Source organism: Mobula hypostoma, chromosome 5, assembly GCF_963921235.1.
Source record: "Mobula hypostoma chromosome 5, sMobHyp1.1, whole genome shotgun sequence".
NCBI classification, from domain to species: Eukaryota; Metazoa; Chordata; class Chondrichthyes; order Myliobatiformes; family Myliobatidae; genus Mobula; species Mobula hypostoma.
In genome coordinates this window covers 172,466,084-172,488,893 of record NC_086101.1, presented here as the reverse complement: position 1 = coordinate 172,488,893, position 22,810 = coordinate 172,466,084, and the positions used below count along the sequence as shown (strand labels likewise).

Genomic DNA, 22,810 nt, shown 5'->3' with positions numbered 1-22,810 from the left:
ATCTGAAAAAAGAAATGGAAGATAAATAATTGTACTAAACATTAAATTTTACAAATTCAGGTAACTTGATTTCTTTCTGTATCATTTGCCCGTCTGGATCTGCCTGTTTGTTGTTTCTTTATCGCCTCTTTTTCATTTTTTTTCCCTCTTGGAAGGAAAGATGTTGTTAGGCTGACCTGCCAGGCCTGTCTTCCTTCTCTGCATTTTGCAAACCCTACATCCTTTTGCCAGGGTTTTCACTCTCTAACTGCTCTCAGGTAACTCAGTGACAAGTTAACCTTGTATAGAGTTTATCCCATCAGTCATGCCAGTTTTACCCTGTCAGAGCCATCACCCCTTTCCCCCACCCTCCCGTAACAAGCTGCTTTCGTTTTCTCATAAACACAAGAGATTCTGCCCTTCTTCTTCTTCCCATTTCGAACAAAGGGACTTCAATCTGAAACGTCAGCTCTGTTTCTCTTCCCATAGACATGGCCTGACCTGATGAGTTTTTTCAGTACTGGCAAGACACACAAAATGCTGGAGGAGCTCAGCAGGCCAATGGCACCTATGGAAAAGAGTAAACGGTCGACGTTTCAGCCTGAGACCCTTCATCAGGAGGCCATGTCGTTACAATTCCATTCACCAGAGTGGACCCTCAGAAAAGTATTCTGCCAGTGTGCAGAATTTTTCTCCATTTAAAAAATATAACAATTTTTTTTTACAGGAGCACACGTGGTACTGATATGCCAGTGCACGTAATTCAGTGAAGAATTAAATTGCTCATTATGTTTATAAAATTCCCAGAGTAATTAATCGTATTTTAAATTGAATTGATGCATGACCATGCTTGGATAGTCACCGCATCCCTACTTGCTATATTGCACGTAAACATTACAAGAATATGGCTGATTTACTTATTCGCTCCAAATTTTTATGATTGCTGCAACTCACAGTGAAATGGTTTCAGTAAGCATCAGTGGCATTCATTTTACTAAGCCAGGTAGCAATGTTGGCTTAAAGGAGATGCAGAGAGACTTCAGGGTCTCTGCACCTCCTTAAAACAGGCTAAGCATGAAAGCTGGAGGTTTAACATCAGAGGCCAGAAGCTTGAAAGGGACACCTGGAGCAAATTTTCACACAAAGGTTGGTTCATATTTGAAATTATTTACCTGAGGCAGGTACGTGTGTAATATTTAAAAGTCATCTAGATTAGTACATGGATAGGAGAGGTTTGGAGGGCTGTGGACCAAACACAGGCAGATGGATTTAGCTCACGAGGCAACACAGCCAATTGACATGGACGAGTTAGGCCAAATGCCTGTTTTCATGCCACAGAAACTGTGACTCCAAGTGAATGGGGAAAATCAATATATTCAAAGCTGTGAGGTCATAACCTTTGCCAGAATAGAATATTTTTATATTCTGGAAGGCTTTGTGCTCTGAGGGATCTTGGCATCCTTGTACACATACACAGTGAAAACTTAGACGCAAGTTAAGCAAGCAGCTAGGAAAACAAGTGTTATGTTCACCTTTCCTGAATGAGGATTTGAGAACAGGAACTGAGATATCATGCTCAATTTGTACTGAGCCCTAGTCAAAAGGCATCTGGAACATTATGTGCCCCTGCTTGTTCCCCTGGCTGGGGCAGCATGGTAGCCTAGCTGTTAGTGCAATCACTTTACAGTGCCAGTGATCACTGTAAATCAGAGTTTAATTCCCTTCTCTGCCTGTAAAGAGTTCATACTTCCCGTCACTGTGTAGATTTCCTCCCACATTCCAAAGATGTACGGTTAGGGTTAGTAAATTGTGGACAAGCTTTGTTGGTGCTGACAGCGTGGAGACATTTGTATGGAGACACATACATTTCACTGACTGCTTTGATATTTTGTTGTCTGCGTGACAAATAAAGCTAATTTTTTAAGCCAGGAATGGTCTCAAAATAAGAGATCAGCCACTCAAGCCAAAGGTGAGAAGAAATCTCTTTAGCCACTGATAGCAAATCTTTGGAATTCTCCACCTAAAAGCCAGTGGAAACTCAGTGACTGAGGATATTGAAAACAGAGTGATGGATTTTTGGAAATTGGAAGGAATCAAAGGATAGAGGTGTACAAGATAATAAGAGGAATAGATAGACTGCATAGCCAGCGCCTCTTCCCCAGGGCACCACTGCTCAGTACAAGAGGACATGGCTTTAAGGTAAGGGGTGGGAAGTTCAAGGGGGATATTAGAGGAAGGTTTTTTACTCAGAGACTGGTTGGTGCGTGGAATGCACTGCCTGAGTCAGTGGTGGAGGCAGATCCACTAGTGAAGTTTAAGAGACTACTAGACAGGTATATGGAGGAATTTAAGTTGGAGGCTTATATGGGAGGCAGGGTTTGAGGGTCAGCACAACATTGTGGGCCGAAGGGCCTGTACTGTGCTGTACTATTCTATGTTTCTATACGGGCTGAATGTGGGGATGTGGTACTGAGGAAAATGATCAACCATGAACTTATTGAAAGCACATAGGACTGAATGGCCTACTCCTCCTTCTGTTCCTAATAGTTCAAAGTACAGTTATTATCAAAGTTTGCATAAATTATTCAGCTTTACGGTCCATCTGCTTACAGGCAGCCACAAAGCAAGAAGCCTGAAATGAACCAACACCCAATGCGCAGAGAAAGAGAAAAAAAACCACAGATCATGCAGATAATAAAAGCAAGCAACAGCATTGTGAACCAAATTGAATGCATGGACCAGAGCCGGGAGCAGCCACAGTAGGCCTATAGCAGACATCCCACCCCGCAAAAACTCATTTCAGGGAGGTAGCACCATCAATTTGCGGGAGGCTTCCGGGAGAGGTGTGATGTCTGCAATAGAGTAGCTCCTTAGCAGCCAGCCAGCTAGTTTAAATAACGTTAGCTATGCTAATGAACGAATGACACCTGTTAAACTCAGCTCAACATGTCTTTTACAGTCTTAACCCACCATGGGCAATAGAAAAGTCACTGTTGCAAACAGTGCAGCGAGCAACACTGGCATTATTTTGAGCCCTATTAGGCAGGGGTACACTTTAGGGTAGTCTGGGGTGACGTACGTTTTATATTTTCTTTTTTTGGAATACTCTGCTACTCTGACTTTTTTTGGAACTCTCTCGCTGTCTCTCATTCGTGGTCACTCTCACTCGCGCTCGCTCTCTCGCGGTCACTCTCACGCTTGCTTTCTTGCTCTTGCGCTCACTCTCTCGCTCTTTCTCGCGCGTCCTCTCACACTCGCTCTCAAAACAAATCAATTTCCGGGACATTGTATATAATTTGCGGCCATCAGGGAGCCACTATTAATATGCGGGAGACTCCCGGAAGTTCCGGGAGAGGTGGGATGTCTGCTACAGCCTTGGTCTCAGTTCAGCAGCTGGAGTAGACCCATGGCCTTGGTCTCAGTTCATATATAGAACAGATAGCAGTATAGTACAGGCACTTTGGCCCACGATGTTATGCCTACCTTTTAACCCATTCTAAGATCAATCTAACCTGTGCCTCATACATAGCCCTCCATTTTTCTGTCATCCATATGCCTATCTAAGAGTTACTTAAATGCCCCTAATGTATCTGACACTACTACCAACCCTGGCAGAGGTATTCTATGCACCCACCACTCCCTGTGTAAAAATATTTACCTCTGATATCCTTCCTATACTTTCCTCCAATCATCTTAAAGTTATGCCCCCTCATATTAGCAAATTAGTGTTACTTAGATTAGATTAGATTATGAGAACATTCAGTCCTCTTTTATTGTCATTTAGAAATGCATATATGCATTAAGAAATGATACAATGTTTCTCTGGAGTGATATCACAGAAAACAGGACAAGCCAAAGACTAACACTGACAGAACCACATAATTATAACATATACTTACAGCAGTGCAAAACAATACCATAATTTGATAAAGAACAGACCATGGGCACTGTAAAAATAGTCTCAAAGTCCCGAGTCGATCGACTCCTGAGTCCCCGATAGCAGACGGCAAAAGGGAGAAGCTCCCTGCCATAAACCTCCAGGCACCGTCAACTTGCCGATACCTTGGAAGCAGCCGACCACAGCCGACACTGAGTCTGTCCGTCCGAAAACTTCGAGCCTCCAACTAGCCGCTCTGATACAGCCTCCCGAGCGCCTTCGACCTCGTCCTGGCCGCTGAAACACGCAAAGCCGAGGATTTCAGGGCCTTCTGCTCCGCAGATTCCGGTTACCACACAGTAGCAGCGGCAGCGAAGCGGGCATTTCAGAAGTTTTCCAGATGTTCCTCCATACTCTCACGTCTGTCTCCATCAAATCAGAATTGTGCACGGTTCCCTATTTGACACATAACAGATATTCATCACCAGAGAGGCCGCGCGCGCTGCCGTCGCGCCGCCATCTTCTCCTCCTCCTCCCTGGATCTGGATGTTATTTCCAGTGGATTCCACAAATCATTCACCAGAGTTGTGGCAGCAGATTGGACATGTCTTCATCAGAATTCAAGATCTTTAACATGTGCTATCAGATATTTTTTCTCAGGTCAGTGTGAACTGATCTGAGAAAAAAAATATCAGCAGAGTGTGGTAATTAGAGTGTCGTCAGGAAGCCAGCATCCTGAATGAAATGCAAGAATTTCTACGAACTTCAGTTGTATTTCATTATAACTTTTGGAAAGGGCAAATTCCAGTTTCATTGTAATAACTGCAGAGTTTAAACTGCACATCACCATAAACTACTGTATGCACTTTACAAATAATACAATGTGACACCATTTAATAATTTACTAAATGGCTGCGTTCGATTAGGTAATGAATTAAATTAGTTACTAAATTTAACAAACATATTTTAACTTAATCAATTCTCAGTAACAACTATATATGTTACATCTATCAGAATTAATTTGGACCCATTTGCAGTAGTCTGTATGCACTTTAGTACTTAACCAACATCATAGTGACCCAATTGGTAACAACTAATAATTAGACACAGTAAGTGATCACATCAATGTAGTCTTCATGCTGAATTTGTTTCAAACTTTCTGTAGGCAAATGTGGGAATGTTGCAGTTCAGTTGAATAATTGGCTAAGGGATGAGTGAAATTGTGCCTTTGCCATCGGGAGTGAAGTCGCCCAGTACTCTAGGAGGGCTCCTAATATTGGTCAAATAATTAGTGACTGTTGGTTACATTTATTGCCCACCTGTAATTGTCATAAAAAGGTCACGATGAGAGTGGGTCTTCATCCTGATCTGATGAAAACTCTCATAATGACATTTTTTTGCTAGAACGGAATTCATGGAAGGACAATCCCATGTCAGAAAAATGTGCAAGTTGAAGACCAATTTTGAGAATGTAATTTTGCTGTGGAATGGAAAAAGATCAGTTTTATATGAATTTTTCACTGAGCTTCACCCCTCTCAGTCGGAAATAACCATGGGGATGGGTTTGGGGTTGGGGGGAGAAAACAGAAAATGCTGAAAATACCTCATATCTGCCGTATTATGCTTTTGGAATACTCTTTGGAAAAGTTGGAAGGGGAATATAATCCAAGTTTTAATAATCATTATAAAAACATTCTGGTTAAATCAATGCAAAACTGAGACTGGATTGAAAATCCCATGATATGCAATCAATTCCCACAACAGAAACTGGGGAATTGCACTCTACAAGTTGAAAGGCTGGTCAGTAATAGAAAACAAAAAGCAACACGGTTCTTGTGAAACAACATTTTCAGAGCCTTAAGGGCTGCTCTCCTTGCTCACTCTGTGACGTCAGACCCAAACCCATGTGGCTGATTCTGAACTCCCCTCTGAAATATTCCAGCAAGCCTTTCAGTTATTTCAGTGAGTCAACCTCACCCCCAGCTCAGTTTACAATGATCAGTTAAAAGTTTAAGAATCGGCAGAGTTAAATTGTGCAAATGCACATTAATAGCTTCTTTTTGAAAAAAAGGCTTGCATTCTTTCCTGCCCTCGTAATCCCGATCCCTCATTATTGGAATTAAGTACTTTTTTTGAAGAGCAATAAATGTTGCCATGTGTGTAACATCGCAATCAATATATATTGAACAAGCTCCCTTTAACAACAACATGAGAGTAAACAAATTATCTATCATAATAATTAAGGGATAAATATCAGCCTGGTGAGATGGGATTGTGGAGTGGGGCTAACCCCTCCCCTCTTCTTCGCTTCCCCACTCTGGCTCCCCTCTTACCTCTTGTCTTCTCCTCACCTGCATGTCACCTCCCCCGGTGCCCCTCCTCTTTCCCCTCCCCCATGGTTCATCTCCTCGCTGATAAGATTCCTTCTCCTTCAGCTATTTATCTTTTCTAGCTATCATCTCCGAGCTTCTTACTTCATCCCGCCACCCACCCACCTTCCCCCTCACCTACCTTGATCTCTCAGCTTCTGGCTTTTACTCCTTCCCCTCCCCCAGCTTCATATTCTAGCTTCTTCCCCCTTCCTTTTCAGTCCTGATGAAGGGCCTCAGCCTTAGACGTCAACCGTTTATTCTCCTCCATAGATGCTGCCTGACCTGAGTTCTTCCAGAATTTTGTGTGTGTCTGTCTGCTATGGAACTTCTTATGCCTAACAGGAAGATAGGTTTACCACTTCATTCAAAGAACTTGAACTGAACTGCCAGCCTTAGAGTTCAGTGCTTAAGTTTCTGAATCACAACTTGAGTTTACAACCATCAGTTGCATGAGAGCTATCAAATAAGCCTTCTGGCAGACACCTCATTTTGCAGTTGTTCAATGAGATAAATTCATGCATTTGGCTTGAATTAAGCAGAATAATGAATATTTATAAGTTTTTTTCCCACTTTATGAAGTATGCCAGAACATTACTTTTAAACAAATTACTCAATATCCTGGCATTGAACCAATTGAAATATGATAATTCAATACAAAGTATACGAGTTCAAGAGCCACGAGGTAATATTGCAGCTCTATTAAACCCTGGTTAGATCACACTTGGAATGTTGTATTCAGTTCTGGCCGCCTCATTATAGGAAATATGTGGAAGCTTTAGAGACACTGCTGAGGATTTTTACCAAGATGCTGCCTAGATTAGAGAGTATATCTAATGAGGATAGGTTGAATGGAGGCTTTTCTCTTTGGAATGAAAGAGGGCGAGAAATGACTTGAAGGAGGTGTACAAGATGATAAGATGATAGTGCGGACAGCCAGAGACTTTTATGAGAGCGGAAGTCTCTAATTCTTCCTCTTCCTCTTCCTCTTCTTCCCATCACTTCTATGCTTGGGCATAGGCTGCCAACAGCAGCTTGCCTGAGTCCTCCGTACTAGGCCAGTCTTTCAAGTTATCACTGGGTGTAGCCCATCTTCAAAGATCCTTTCTCTTCCAGGGATGAGATCTCTGGAGCTTCTCTTGGCATTTCTGTAGCTCTGGGTTTGTACAGGATGGGGTTACTAGTCTCAAGCCCAACCCTCTTCCTTTTGCAGCCAGGCTTGGGACTGTCCATGGTGGAGTTAAATGGCTAATATGAAGGGTCATGATTTTAAGGTGATTAGAGGGAAGTATTGGGGTATAGTGTAAGAGATGCACAGAGAGTGGTAGGTGCACAGAGCACACAGCCAGGAGTTGTGGTAAAGGCCAGTGCATTCGGGACATTGAAAAAAAACTCTTAAATGGGCACTTGGAGAAATTAAAATGAAGCCCTATGTGGAAATGAAGGGCTTGATTGATCTTAGAGTAGGTTAAAAGGTTGGCAGAACATTATGGGCTGAAGGTCCTGTACTGTGCTGTGCTGTTCTATCTTCTACTGGATTTGTCCTGCATCTTAAGCAAAATAAGGAATATTTATCAGTTTTGTTCCCCTGTGCAATGGAACTTGAAATCTAAGACCATAAAATTTAGGAGCAGAAGTAGGCCATTCGTCCCATCAAGCCTGTTTCACCATTCAATCATGGCTGATCCAGTTCTTCCAGTCATCCCAACTCCCCTGCCTTCTCCACATACCCTTTGATGCCCTGGCTAATCAAGAACCTATCTATTTCTGCCTTATATCCACCCAAAGACTTGGCCTCTACAGCCACTCGTGGCAACAAGTTCCACAGATTTACCACCCTCTGACTAAAGTAATTTCTCTACATCTTTTTTCTAAATGGATGTCCTTCAATCCTGAAGTTGTGCCTTCCTGTCCTAGACTCCCCTACCATGGGAAATAACTTTGCCATATCTAATCTGTTCAGACCTTGTAATATTCGGAATGTTTCTATGAGATCCCCCATCATTCTCCTGAACTCCAGGGAATACAGCCCAAGAGCTGCCAGACGTCCCTCATACGGTAACCCTTTCATTCTTGGAATCATTCTTGTGAATCTTCTCTCCAATATCAGTACCGGTTTCCCCCGCCATCCGAAGGAAGAGCGTTCCTATGAAACGGTTCGTAAGCCGGAATGTCGTAAAGTGAAGAAGCAATTACCATTTACTTATATAGGAAAAATTTGTGAGCGTTCGCAGACCCAAAAAATAACCTACCAAATCATGCCAAATAACACATAAAACCTAAAATAATAGTAACATATAGTAAAAGCAGAAATGTTATGATAAATACACAGCCTATATAAAGTAGAAATTCTTTTCTGCAATCATTGCACTGTCCACCGTAGCAAAAATCTCACGCAAGCGCTCTCAGAAGAAACACTCGGCGCAAGCACTCTTGGCAGAAATGCTCTCCCCAGTAATGTTTAAGCTATGAAGCTGCCAAATCATACCAAATAACACATAAAAATACACAGTCTATATTAAGTAGAAATAATGTATGTACAGTGTAGTATCACTTACCAGAATCGGGAAGACAGCGAGCACACTGGTGGTGTGTTAGGCTGAGTCGTCGGAGGTTGGGGTGGTGGGACACTGGAGTGTCATCTCATCATTGTCTGTTTCCATCAGGGCAGGCAGGTCATCTTCTTCTATGTCTGTCTGCCTCGATGTCGAAGGTTGTGGTTCGTCGACTGCTGTGGCTGATGTGGAAGGCTTAAAAAATGGCAGTATGCTTGACTGCTTAGCCTCGCGCATTTTTCTGTCATACAGTTCTTTGTAAGCACTCAAACCATCCTGCAAATATGCCCTAAACCTACGTAACCTTTCAAAATTAAAGTTGTACTTTTCTGCAATCATTGCACCGTTGTCAATTGCAGCGAAAATCTCACGCAGTTGCTTCACGTTCAGTTCCTGGACAACTTCACTTTCGGTCCGTTCACTACTGCATTTGGTTTCGATTGTTATCCTTTCCTCTTCCAATTGCATCAGCTCTTCATCTATCAGTTCTTGGTTATGGGATGCCAAAATCTCTTCAACATCATCTTTGTCAATTTCCACAAGCCAAACTCACTTTATCCGTACTTCGTTCACCACGATCAAAATGCTTAATTATGCCTAGTTTTACGCTAAGTGTAACACCCTTACGAGCTCTTTCAGGCTTTTCCGATACCTTAGAACTCATATTGCTAACGGATGCTCAAAATAAATTGACATAAAGCACAGATGCTCACAGGCACGTGTTTAAGCCTTGCCGGCTAGAATGCAGTTCCGGGGGAGGAGCTTGGCTGCTCGGGGCGCGTGCTGCCTTTTTTCATAACAGTGAAAACACCTTCTGTTAGCAAAAACAGGTAGCTAATGTAGATCTTTTGTAACAGCGAGGTGTTGTAAAGCGAACGTTCGAAAAGCGGGGGACACCTATATATCCTTTCTAAAATAAGGAGTCCAAAACTGCACACAATACTCCAAGTGTGGTCTCACCAGTGCCTTTATAGAGCCTCAACATCACATCTCTGCTCTTATATTCTATGCCTCTAGAAATTAATGCCAACATTACGTTTGCCTTCTTCACCACTGACTCAACCTGGAGGTTGACCTTTAGGGTATCCTGCACAAGGACTCCCAAGACCCTTTGCATCTCTGCGTTTTGAATTCTCTCTCCACCTGAAGAATAGTCTGCCTGTTTATTTCTTCCACCAAAGTGCATGACCAGACACTTTTCAGCATTGTCTGTCAATTGCCACTTCTTTGCCCATTCCCCTAAACTATCTAAGTCTCCCTGCAGGATCTCTTTATCCTCAACACTACCCGCTCCTCCACCTATCTTTGTATCATCGGCAAGTTTAGCCACAAGTCCATTAATCCCATTGTGCAAATCATTGACGTATATCGTTAAAAACAGCAGTCCCAATACCGACCCCGTGGAACTCCAATGGTAACCGGCAGCCAGCCAGAATAGGATCCCTTTATTCCCACTCTTTGCTTTCTACCGATCAACTAATGTTCCACCGATGCTTGTAACATCCCTGCGTTGAACCAATTGAACAATGATTACTCAATACAGAATGGGATGTTGAAACAGAAAAACTAAATGGCAAATTCATTCTCAGCACTGAATTCTTCAAAAGTATTTTGGGATGAGAAGCAGCATATTCTGAAATGAATTGCGATTTTAGTCGACAAATGTGATGATAAGCTGAGGAACTTCACTCTGGAGCGGAAGACACAATATGCCAGCTGTTTGCACGTGACAAATATTCTGATGAATATAAAATAACATTTACTGTCACTATTGTATCTGATGGAAGGGAATTATAAATGTTTTACAATAGTGACTGAGTGCATCAAGTAGAATGAGAACACATGCTGACGCAGAAAGTTTCTTTGATGAGAATTACACATCTCAGCTGTTTGAGAAGAGTAATTGTCACATTTGAATGGTGTAAGCATACACTAAAGCTGTTATTACTTGTTTTAAAGCTATTTCTGGTGTAGATTAATCTATTAATGTCTATTTGAGTGAAATACAGATATTTTGCGTAATCATGAATTATAGTTTTCTGGAACAGACGAAACCTGACAAGTTTACTGTTTACAGGTATCTACAGAGTTGATCTTTAGACAACCCTCCTCTTCTGAAATCATTAACCCATCTGTAACAGTAATGGCTTAGATCCTGAATGGGTCCTGAAGCAGGCATAGGTTTCCTGCCAATTTTACCATCATTCGTTCAAAGCCATGCACCATGCTTTGTTAACTAGATTTTTTTTGAATAAAAGCATTTTATTGGTGCAGCTTTCTGAGGCCATTTCATTCCAGTTGTGCCTCTTCAATAAGTGAAACAGTCCATATCTGCATGCAATATAGCCAAGATAATATTCAGATATGGGATGATAAGTGCATGCACCAATCACTCTCAGATTCCCAGCTTAACACCAGTTCCATCCAGTTCCCCTTGGCATTGATTCGCATCGCCTTTACTGGGACTCCTGCCATCAATAGGGTGGCATTCTCAGGATTGCTGCCAGTGTTACGTGACACTGATGGTAAGAGTTGGAGGAGGTGGCAGTTGAATGCGTGGCTGAGAAGTTGGTGCAGGGAGCAGGGTTTTAGATTTTTGGATCATTGGGATCTATTCTGGGGAAGGTGGGACCTGTACAGATTGGATAGGTTGCACCTGAACTCGAGGGGGAGCAATATCCTTGCAGGTAGGTTTGCTAGCATGATTCAGGAGGGTTTAAACTAATTTGCGAGGGAGATGGGACCCACAGCGATAGAGCAGTGAAAGAAGTGCATGGAGTAAAGCCAGATCTAACATACAGAGAGGCTTTGAGGAAAGAGAAGCAGAATAAACGGTGTAAAGACAGTAAGGTAGAAGGGCTGAAGTGTGTGTACCTCAATGCAAGAAGCATCAGGAACAAAGGTGATGAACTGAGAGCTTGGATACATACATGGAATTATGATGTAGTGGCCATTACAGAGACTTGGCTGGCACCAGGGCAGGAATGGATTCTCAATACACCTGGAATTCAGTGCTTTAAAAGGGATAGAGAAGGCGGAAAAAGGGGAGGAGTGGTGGCATTACTGGTCAGGGATACTATTACAGCTACAGAAAGGGTGGGTAATGTAGCAGGATCCTCTTTTGAGTCAGTATGAGTGGAAGTCAGGAACAGGAAGGGAGCAGTTACTCTACTGGGGGTATTCTGTAGGCCCCCTGGTAGCAGCAGAGATACAGAGGAGCAGATTGGGAGGCAGATTTTGGAAAGGTGCAAAAATAACAGGGTTGTTATCATAGGTGACTATAACTTCCCTAATATTGATTGGCACCTGATTAGTTCCAAGGGTTTAGATGGGGCAGAGTTTGTTAAGTGTGTCCAGGACGGATTCCTGTCACAGTATGTGGACAGGCCGACTAGGGGGAATGCCATGCTAGATCTAGTACTAGGTAATGAACCAGGTCAGGTCACAGATCTCTCAGTGGGTGAGCATCTGGGGGACAGTTACCACTGCTCCCTGGCCTTTAGCATTATCATGGAAAAGGATAGAATCAGAGAGGACAGGAAAATTTTTAATTAGGGAAGGGCAAATTATGAAGCTATAAGGCTAGAACTTGCAGGTGTGAATTGGGATGATGTTTTTGCAGGGAAATGTACTATGGACATATGGTCAATGTTTAGAGATCTCTTGCAGGATGTTAGGGATAAATTTGTCCCGGTGAGGAAGATAAAGAATGGTAGGGTGAAGGAACCATGGGTGACAAGTGAGGTGGAAAATCTAGTCAGGTGGAAGAAGGCAGCATACATGAGGTTTAGGAAGCAAGGATCAGATGGGTCTATTGAGGAATATAGGGAAGCAAGAAAGGAGCTTAAGGGGCTGAGAAGAGCAAGAAGGGGGCATGAGAAGGCCTTGACGAGTAGGGTAAAGGAAAACCCCAAGGCATTCTTCAATTATGTGAAGAAAAAAAGGATGACAGGAGTGAAGGTAGGACCAATAAAGGTGGGAAGATGTGCCTGGAGGCTGTGGAAGCGAGCGAGGTCCTCAATGAATACTTCTCTTCGGTATTCACCAATGAGAGGGAACTTGATGATGGTGAGGACAATATGAGTGAGGTTGATGTTTTGGAGCATGTTGATATTAAGGGTGAGGAGGTGTTGGAGTTGCTAAAATACATTAGGACGGATAAGTCCTCGGGGCCTGATGGAATATTCCCCAGGCTGCTCCAAGAGGCGAGGGAAGAGATTGCTGAGCATCTGGCTAGGATCTTTATGTCCTCGTTGTCCACAAGAATGGTACCGGAGGATTGGAGGGAGGCAAATGTTGTCCCCTTGTTCAAAAAAAGTAGTAGGAATAGTCCAGGTAATTATAGACCAGTGAGCCTTACGTCTGTGGTGGAAAAGCTATTGGAAAAGATCTGAATAGGATCTCTTCGCATTTAGAGAATCATGGTCTGATCAGGGACAGTCAGCATGGCTTTATGAAGGGCAGATTGTGTTTAACAAGCCTGATAGAGTTCTTTGAGGAGGTGACCAGGCATATAGATAAGGGTAATGCAGTGGATGTGATCTATATGGATTTTAGTAAGGCACTTGACAAGGTTCCACACGGTAGACTTATTCAGAAAGTCAGAAGGCATGGGATCCAGGGAAGTTTGGCCAGGTGGATTCCGAATTGGCTTGCCTGCAGAAGGCAGAGGGTGGTGGTGGAGGGAGTACATTCAGATTGGAGGGTTGTGACTAGTGGTGTCCCACAAGGATCTGTTCTGGGACCTCTACTTTTTGTGATTTTTATTAATGACCTGGATGTAGGGGTAGAAGGGTGGGTTGGCAAGTTTGCAGATAACACAAAGGTTGGTGGTGTTGTAGATAGTGTAGAGGATTGTCAAAGATTGCAGAGAGACATTGATAGGATGCAGAAGTGGGCTGAGGAGTGGCAGATGGATTTCAACCCGGAGAAGTGTGAGGTGGTACACTTTGGAAGGACAAACTCCAAGGCAGAGTACAAAGTAAATGGCAGGATACCTGGTAGTGTGGAGGAGCAGAGGGATCTGGAGGTACATGTCCCTCTGTTGAAAGATGCGTCACAGGTGGATAGGGTAGTTAAGAAAGCTTATGGGGTGTTAGCTTTCATAAGTCGAGGGATAGAGTTTAAGTGTCGCGATGTAATGATGCAGCTCTATAAAACTCTGGTTAGGCCACATTTGGAGTACTGTATCCAGTTCAGGTCGCCTCACTATAGGAAGGATGTGGAAGCATTGGAAAGGCTACAGAGGAGATTTACCAGGATGCTACTTGGTTTAGAGAGTATGGATTATGATCAGAGATTAAGGGAGCTAGGGCTTTACTCTTTGGAGAGGAGGAGGATGAGAGGAGACATGATAGAGGTGTACAAGATAATAAGAGGAATAGATAGAGTGGATAGCCAGTGCCTCTTCCCCAGGGCACCACTGCTCAATACAAGAGAACATGGCTTTAAGGTAAGGGCTGGGAAGTTCAAGGGGGATATTAGAGGAAGGTTTTTTACTCAGAGAGTGGTTAGTGTGTGGAATGCACTGCCTGAGTCAGTGGTGGAGGCAGATACACTAGTGAAGTTTAAGAGACTACTAGACAGGTATATGGAGAAATTTAAGTTGGGGGCTTATATGGGAGGCAGGGTTTGAGGGTCGGCACAACATTGTGGGCCGAAGGGTCTGTACTGTGCTGTTCTATTCTATATTCTATATAATAGAATATAGGCCAATTGAGCAAATTTGGGACGGAGTATGGTGCAGCAGGTGATTCAATACCCCAGGTCTTTTCCATTATGATGCAAGGTACAAATCCAAAGAGCGATGGAATATGCTCCACGTGCCTGAATGTATGCAGTACTGCAGGACAAAGCAACCCATTTGAATGGTGTGGCACAGCAGCGTAGCAGATAGCGTAACACTACGACAGCAACAGCTGTAGGATCGAGGTTCAATTCCCACCACTGCCTGTAAGGAATTTGTACATTCCCCCCCGTGACCACATGGGTTTCTGCCAGGTGCTCTGGTTTCCTCCCACATTCCAAAGATGAAAGGTCAGGGTTGGTGAATTGCAGACAAGCTATGTTGATGCCGGAAGCATAGTCGTACTTGTGGGCTGCCCAGCATCGTCCTCACTGATTTGATTTGTTGCAGACAAAGTGTTTCATTCTGTGTGTGACAAATGAAGCTGATCTAATTTAATCTTCAATTTGATGGCCCATCAGCAATTTGAAACGTCCCCTCAACTAGCAGCACACATCGGCTGCAGTGTATACCATTCACAACATTGCACTTTAGTTAATTGCCCACAGTACTTTGCCAACAGCTCCCAACGAGGTCTACCACCACACAGATAAAGGCATCAGCAGTGTGCAAGTTCCCCTCTAAATTGTACATTTAAAGCCGTTCCTTCAACAATGCAGGTCTAAATCCAAGAATTCCCTACCCATCAGCAATGTGGGAGTGCCTTCCCCAGAAGATCTGCATTAGTTCAGGGTATGGACACGGGCTTTTAAGTTGCACCTGATAATCACAGCTCAAAATGAGAAATAGAGACCATCGGAAACAAGATGGAGTCTAAGTGCTGTCCTTGACAGCAATGCCAGAATCCCCAAACGAATAAAAAGAAAACAGCATAGAGTTATCCATTGTTTAATGAAGGCAGTGAAACCTCAAATATAGTGTCAAGTTCAACAAGGTATCAAAAGTCATAACTGGATGATGCACTTAGTTCTTAAGGACAGTATAAATGCTGAAATTTAAAAAAAACTAACAATAGATGTTGTTCCATATCCAGTAATTAATTCACTCACCTCAACACTGAACTGATTCCACAACCTATGGACTCATTTTCATTTGGATGGGTACATGGATGGTTAAGGTATGGAGGGCTATAGTCCCAGGGCTGGTTGATGGGAATAGGCAGCTTAAAATAGCTCAGTATGGACTAGATGAGCTGAAGGGCCTGTTTCTGTGCTGTACTTTTCTATGACCATGACTTTCAAGCACTCTACAACTCATGTTCTCAGTAATGGTTACTTATGTTTACTAATAATAATTATTTGTATTTTGTATTTGCACAGGTTGCCTTCTCTTGCACATTTATTGTTGTTCTTTGGGTGTAGTTTTTCATGGATTCTGTTGTATTACTTTGTTCTTCTGTGAATGCCCGCAAGAAAATGAAACTTAGGATAGTATGTGGGGATATACTTTGATGATAAATTTACTTTGAACATTGAACTTTTATGTCTCCACCGGTAAATAACATTCACCTCCCCTGTCATTACCTCTTAAGTCAGATATTAAGGGTTTGAAAATTTTTCTGCATTGTGTTACAATTGCGGGACTCGGCACTGTTTATGCCCCGATTTCTAATTGCTGGAAGGTGATGCCAATTGGAATTTGTGTTGCAGATTAGAGATGCTTGTAAAATTGTTACTGTTGAGCTAAGTTTTAAGGATATTGTTACATTTTGTAATTTCAAAACATTAAACTAATTTAAAGGATGACACAGGAGTCTAACTTTGTGTTTACTTTAAGGGAGGCACGCATGTATCACGTAGTGTAATGACGTATGCAATTCACATTTAACCCGTAATTAATTATTTAAATGGACAAGAATGATTAATCAACCAATATATGTACAAGATTACTAGCTAAATCTGATTGGAACTTTTGTTTCAGATTAGAAGTGCTTGCAAAATTGTTACTGTTGAGTTAAGTCTTAAGGATATTTTGCAATGATGCTTTGAAGAGTGACCATGGCATGTGATTGTTTTGTGCAAACGCATTGACTGCAAGTTACAAAACATTACTAATTTATTTTTCTAGTTATGAATGGTTTGCCATTCAGGATACGTTCATCTTTGCACAAGCTGTAGCAAATTTAAAATTCACCAGTCCTCTGTTAGAATTCTGTGCGCAGTCCCTGATCTTGTAGGTAATAATAGAAGCCAGTGTTAATATCAGACTGACTCGTGATCCAAACAGCATGTTCCTGATGAATTATTTAAGTGTGGACAAAGTATTTCTACCTTTGATATCGCCCTTTGAGGAGGTTAGCAACGTGTCACATGGCCTTTGATTGAATTGGGGAAAAAAACTGTAAAAAATAGATGCCAACCAAAATACAAGAAACTAGATAATTGCTTTGTAATTAGTTGCTGTATTAATTTCAGTGGAATTTGCTCCACATAACATAATATTCCCCTGAATGGATCAACATTTTGAGACCGGAGCTGGTGTATTTTTAAAAGGCAAAAGTAATTATTTATGGTAGGTGAAGATATAAGATTCTGAAGCAGGAGAAGTAAGCTGTTTATCACTCTCATTTAAAACTCCTGATAAATGTTTATAATGAGCAGTCATTATATTAAGATTGTATCCATCCAGCTGCTCTCCCGTCAAATAGTAGTCCTGGGCTCATCCAGCATGCTTGATAAACTTGCCTAAGATCAAATCCTGCCGTTTATACTTTTGCAGATCAAACAACAGGTGAATGTCAAGTGATTTTACTCTTTAGAGATTGATGCACCCTTGACATTCAACAGTGATTTAATCTGTATTCTCTTTCCACAATTGCTGTAGGCACAGCCTGTCTTAATCAATTGTTTTGATTGGTGTGCTCTAATGTGAAATTTAAATTGCACTTCATGATTTATGATGATGATTTTGCGATCAAGGGAAATGCCTTATTGCTTGTGACAATGACAAAGTTACTCATATCATCCCTATTAGGAATTCTGTACAAGGGAAATGGTGAAAATCAGTTCATCTCCCAGCAGCCAGCTGTGATCAGCAGCATCATGGGTAATGGTAGAAGGCGAAGCGTCTCCTGCCCCAGCTGCAACGGCCAATCAGATGGCAACAAGCTCCTGGCACCCGTGGCTTTGGCATGTGGCATTGACGGCAGCTTGTATGTGGGTGATTTCAACTTCATCCGTCGTATCTTTCCTTCAGGAAACGTGACTAGTATTCTCGAGCTAAGGTAGGTCCAGAGCTCCAAATTCTTTCTTACATGGATAAGCCGTGAATCATGGAAAATTATTTTCATTCCAATCCTGTCATTCCTACTTTCACCACTCCTTTTTCCATCTATTACAAGAGTATGATAGGCTGCATCAAGTTAATTGGACTTGTGCAAGAAGAATTTTGCCCAACATTGTGATATTGTAGGCAAACATGGTGTGGTGGAACTCATTTCATTAATTCCATCTATACAGGCAATAAAATTAACCCATAATTCCAATCTCTTGTATCACTAACGTTGGAAATGTTGTGATGAGATGAAAGAGAAAGATCATCCACCCTTCTGTGAGCTGTTGTAGTCCAAGAAGAACCATCAGCACTGCACTTGATGCTTGTTGGGCCTTGTCTCCAAATAGTGCATGTGCCTCTTCGTTTGGGAGGAAAGTTTGTCGGCAATGGTTCACTTCCACAGAAGGGAAGTCAGTCGATTTAACGTGTGAGGTCATTGCCCAGTAGCTTTAATTAATTTGGTGTTCAGCTTCCAAAGAAGAACATCCAAGTTCCTAAACTGCCTTGTTGGGATCAAGTTGACTATACGGTGTTTTAGGAATTGACGTACTACATGCAGCAGTTGATACTTTATAATTATTGATGGTAAATTAATATGCTCAACTTCCATAAGTATTTTATGGCTTGCCCATTAAATTCCATTTCTATTAAGGTCAAGAATCCAGGTTATTAATGCTCTGGCAGGGTTACTGCTAATACAGCACTAATATTTCTGTAGAGATTACTCATTTAAAGAACTTAGCTGCCTTGCTATGAAGGACAAAATAGACGACTGTCTGGTCAGTGTGTGAGCAAACATGTCAAAGTCAATCTGTGCTGCACATTACTGTCAACATGCACTTTCAATGAAGCAAATCTGATTTGCACTGAAACGGTGTTCTGCTTGCATGGCATTAAAACAATACGCTTGCTCCTCTGATAATACAGATCCATTTCGATCCTCTGACACAGTGATATTATGCATTTTATTCAAACTTAACTCTCTTTATTTGTATACCGCACCTAATCTGCACTTTCCTCTTCTTTTTTTCTTGCTACCTATTAAGAAATAAAGATTTTAGACATAGGTAAGTTTAAAATCTGCTGTTAATGTTCTTTACCACTTTGGCTCCAATGTTTAAATTAACTTTCTTTTCATAAACTGTTCTCGCACAATAACATCTGGATTAATGACTTATTTTCCACAGGGCTACCAAATCTACAGTATTTGTTTTCAGTATCAAATCGGAGGAGGGGCAGGTAGTGCTGAGGAAGTAAGGAGTCTGTAGAAGGACTTTGACATATTGAGGGAATGGGCAAGGAAGGGCAGATGGAAAATATAGTGTATGTTCATACACTTGGGTAAAAGGAACAAAGGCATAGATGGGGAAAAAGTTCAGAAATCAGAGGTGCAAAGGGACTTGACAGGATTCACTAAAGGTTAACTTACAGGTCGAGTCAGTAGTCAGGATGGCAACTTCAATGTTGGCACTCATTTCAAGAGGACGAGAAGATAAAAACAAGGATGTAATGCTGAGGCCTTATAAAGCATTGAACAGACTGTACTTGGAGTATTGTGAGCAGTTTTGGGCCCCTTATCGAAGTGTTGTGGTGTGGCTGAAATCAGCGGAGAGACAGAGTCACTGGTAGATACAAAGCAGCTTCTTTATTCGACACAACAAGGTACAGCAGGCATCAAACGGACAGAGACGCTTTCGGTAGAAAGGTCTGCTAGCCCAATGTGGGCTCGATATTTATATGCTAAACACAAAGAGCAATCGCTATTTACAAAGTTATAGACAATGCTTCCTTTTGAAGCCACATACAAAACATCCACACCTTCTGACTTCATCCTTTCATCCCGATGCCAACATACCTGGGTTGGTACTCACAGCCTTTAGGAGTGCAAGTCAAATCCACAATACATTTATTTGGTATTTTACGTGCTAACATAGAGGACGATTCATATTTATAAAGTATAGATAATACTGTCTTCAAAACTACCTGTAAACTTCACAGTTCCATCCGCAGCGTCTGGCTAGTATTCCAATATTCACAGCTTTTAGGAAATGCATCGTCGTGAACTCAATTCACAATATTTTGTCAAACAGAGGACTGGTGGCCAGAGTCATTTAAGTGTAAATGAATCATCTACCCAAAAACTCACTCTAACAGAAGAAAAGATGTGCTAGCAGAGGACATTCATGAGAGTGATGTGGAAAGGGTTAATGTATGACGAGTGTTTGATGGCTTTGGGTCTGTACTCACTGGTGTTGAGAAGATAAAGGGGTATCTCAATGAAACCTATCAAATACTGAAAGGCCGAGAGAGTGTGGATGTAGAGAGGACATTTCCTATAGTGGGGGTGTCTAGGACCAGAGAGCACAGCCTCAGAATAGAGGATCATCTCTTTAAAACAGAGATTAGAAGGAATTTCTTAAGCCAGAGAGTGGTGAATATGTGAAATTCATTGCCACAGACAGTTGTGAAGGCCCAGTAATTGGGTATACTTAAAAGCAGAAGTTGTTAGACTCTTGATTAGTAAGGGCTTCAAAGGTTATGGGGAGATGGCAGGAAAATGGAGTTAAGAGGGATAATAAATCAGTCATGATGGAGCAGACTAGGAGGGCTGAATGGCCTAATTCTGCTCCTATGTCTTATCATCTTATGGAATCTGAATATATACATAATTAAGAGAACTCTTAGATCTTTTTCAGAAGGGTGTAAATTTGAGAAGAGCCATATTATTCAACTTCAATTAGTAGTAACATTGCAAACCATGTGAGGAAATCGCACAGCAGCCAGAATAACTAAGAACAAGCATGTTCTCCTTCCCTGGAAATTTACCTCTGTCATGTACTTGGCAATTTCTGTTGAATCCACTTCCCCTGCCCTCTCGCACAGTGCGTTCTCAATCATGATAACTCATTGTGTAAAATAAATTCCCCTCTTTCTCTTGGGGGAAAGCAGACAACAGGGCTATGGGGAACGAAGGGAATAGAGCAGGAAATGGACCAGATTGTCCTGTAAGACATGTCCAATCATTGTACGAAGTGGTCCCCATCAGTGCTGTAACAATTCTACAATCACTTTGTCGATTACCTTCAATTTCTGTGATTATTATGATCCTAGCCCCTGAGGAACTGTTTCCTCCTGACTTCCAGACTTTAAACACCTCCACTGGATCACCTTGTTTCCTCGAAGAAGGATCCTCTACGTTTCTTACTCTCTCAAGAAAACTGGAATCTATTTATGAATAGAATATAGTTTTGAATTCTTAATACCATCATATTGAGGCTGCTTGTACTGTATTGCAAACTCCTCTTTTCATTGCGTTCTCTGTACTCACTTTATCTTTGGAGACACAAGAGACCACAGATGCTGGAATCTGGTGCAAAAGGAAAGCAAACTGCTGGCCAAACTCAGTGGGTTGAGCTGCATCTGTGGAAGGAAATGGACAGTCAACGTTTTGGACCATGGGCGTTGGCAGTCCTGATGAAGGGTCTCATCCCAAAACACTGGCAGGTGTTCCACCTGCAATGGTTACAGGGGAATGTAACTGGGTTTTGGGAAATGACAAAGGAGAGGAAGGAAAGACGAGCCAGTTTAGTCTGTTGTTGAGGAGTGAAGGTGGTGATAGCCAATTTGGAGGATGGGTAAGAGCTGTTCAGAACCTGTCATTGGCACCAGTTATTCATTGTCTGTGTTTAATAAAATGGGTGATGGGATGAGGGGAAATCGGAGAGAAGCTAGAGAAAGATGCAAAGTCAGGACTAGAGTACGGGGATATTGGAAATTTGGTCTGGTAACCTCAGGAAAAGAAGTAGCAGATGTAGCTGACCAGGTGTTCATGAAATCTGTCTTCCTCCAGCCCACCCATCCCACCATCCTTGCACTTATTTCTTGAGACGAGGTTAGAAGAGATGAGTTTGCCAATAAAGTGATTGCATTCTTGACATACCCCAGGACAGCTGGGTATTGTGAAAGAGTGCTGCATTGCCAGTGATGCTGTTTTGTAGATGAGATGTTCAGGGAAGGTGTATTCAGGCAGGAGGGAAATAATCCATGGCTCACTCTTCCCAGAAGATTGGAAAGCTCCCCAGGAGTCCTGGCCAATGCTCCGCACTCGAATGCTGCCAAGACAAATGCTTCAATCATTCTGTTATGGCTGGGATTTTATCACAAATCATTTCCCACTCTCTCCCACATTACAACAGATACAACAGTTCAAAAAAAAACAATCTGACTATGAGGTGATTTGGGAAATCCTCAGGATGTGAAAGATGCGCTGCCAACTGTTCATTTAATTGTGATTATTTTTCCTTCGCATTTGTCCCTCCTTGGCACCCATGCAGTATTTACTGCTTTGGCTGTATTTCTGCTGTATAATAATATTGCTGTTGGCTGACATTACTGCACCTATTGAATAGCGGGATCTGCTTTGTGTTCAGTTTCTATCTCAAAGTAGTCTCCTTTGAGTCAGTGGAAACCTCAGCCCATGTATGTACTCCAAGCATTCGTCTCGAAGTCAAGTACTCCGAAAGGCAAGTGTTCTGCTGAGACTCCCCATTGGTACAAACACAAGTGCAGGGGGAATTTATACACTCAGTGTTCACTTTATTAGGTACCTCTTGTACCTAATAAAGTGGCCACGGAGTGTATATTCATAGTCTTCCACTGCTGTAGCCCACCCACTTAAAAGTTTAACATGTTGTGCATTCAGAGATACAGCACTGTTGTAACACGTGGTTATCTGAGTTACTGACATCTTCCTGTCAGCTTGAACTAGCCTGACCATTCTCCTCTGCCCTCTTTCATTAAAAAGGCATTTTCACCCACAGAACTGCCACTCACTGGATAATTTTTGCTTTTCACACCATTCTCTATAAACGCTAGAGACTGCTGTGCATGAAAACCCCAGGAGATCAGCAATATTTGACACACTCAAATCACTCCATCCGGCACCAACAATCATTCCACAGTCAAAGTCATTTAGAGCACATTTCTTCCCCATTCTGATGTTTGGTCTGAA

General features: G+C 42.1%; 1 protein-coding gene across 11 annotated transcripts in view; it reads left to right on the top strand.

Annotated features, from left to right (window-relative positions):
* Positions 1-22,810, top strand: part of tenm3 (teneurin transmembrane protein 3) — a 2,629,382-nt gene that overhangs the window by 2,552,566 nt on the left and 54,006 nt on the right. For all 11 annotated transcript variants that reach the window (XM_063049436.1, XM_063049434.1, XM_063049437.1 and 8 more), the window contains one exon: positions 17,500-17,749. In XM_063049436.1, the coding sequence (XP_062905506.1) occupies positions 17,500-17,749 (250 nt within the window). The remainder of the gene's footprint in view (positions 1-17,499; positions 17,750-22,810) is intronic.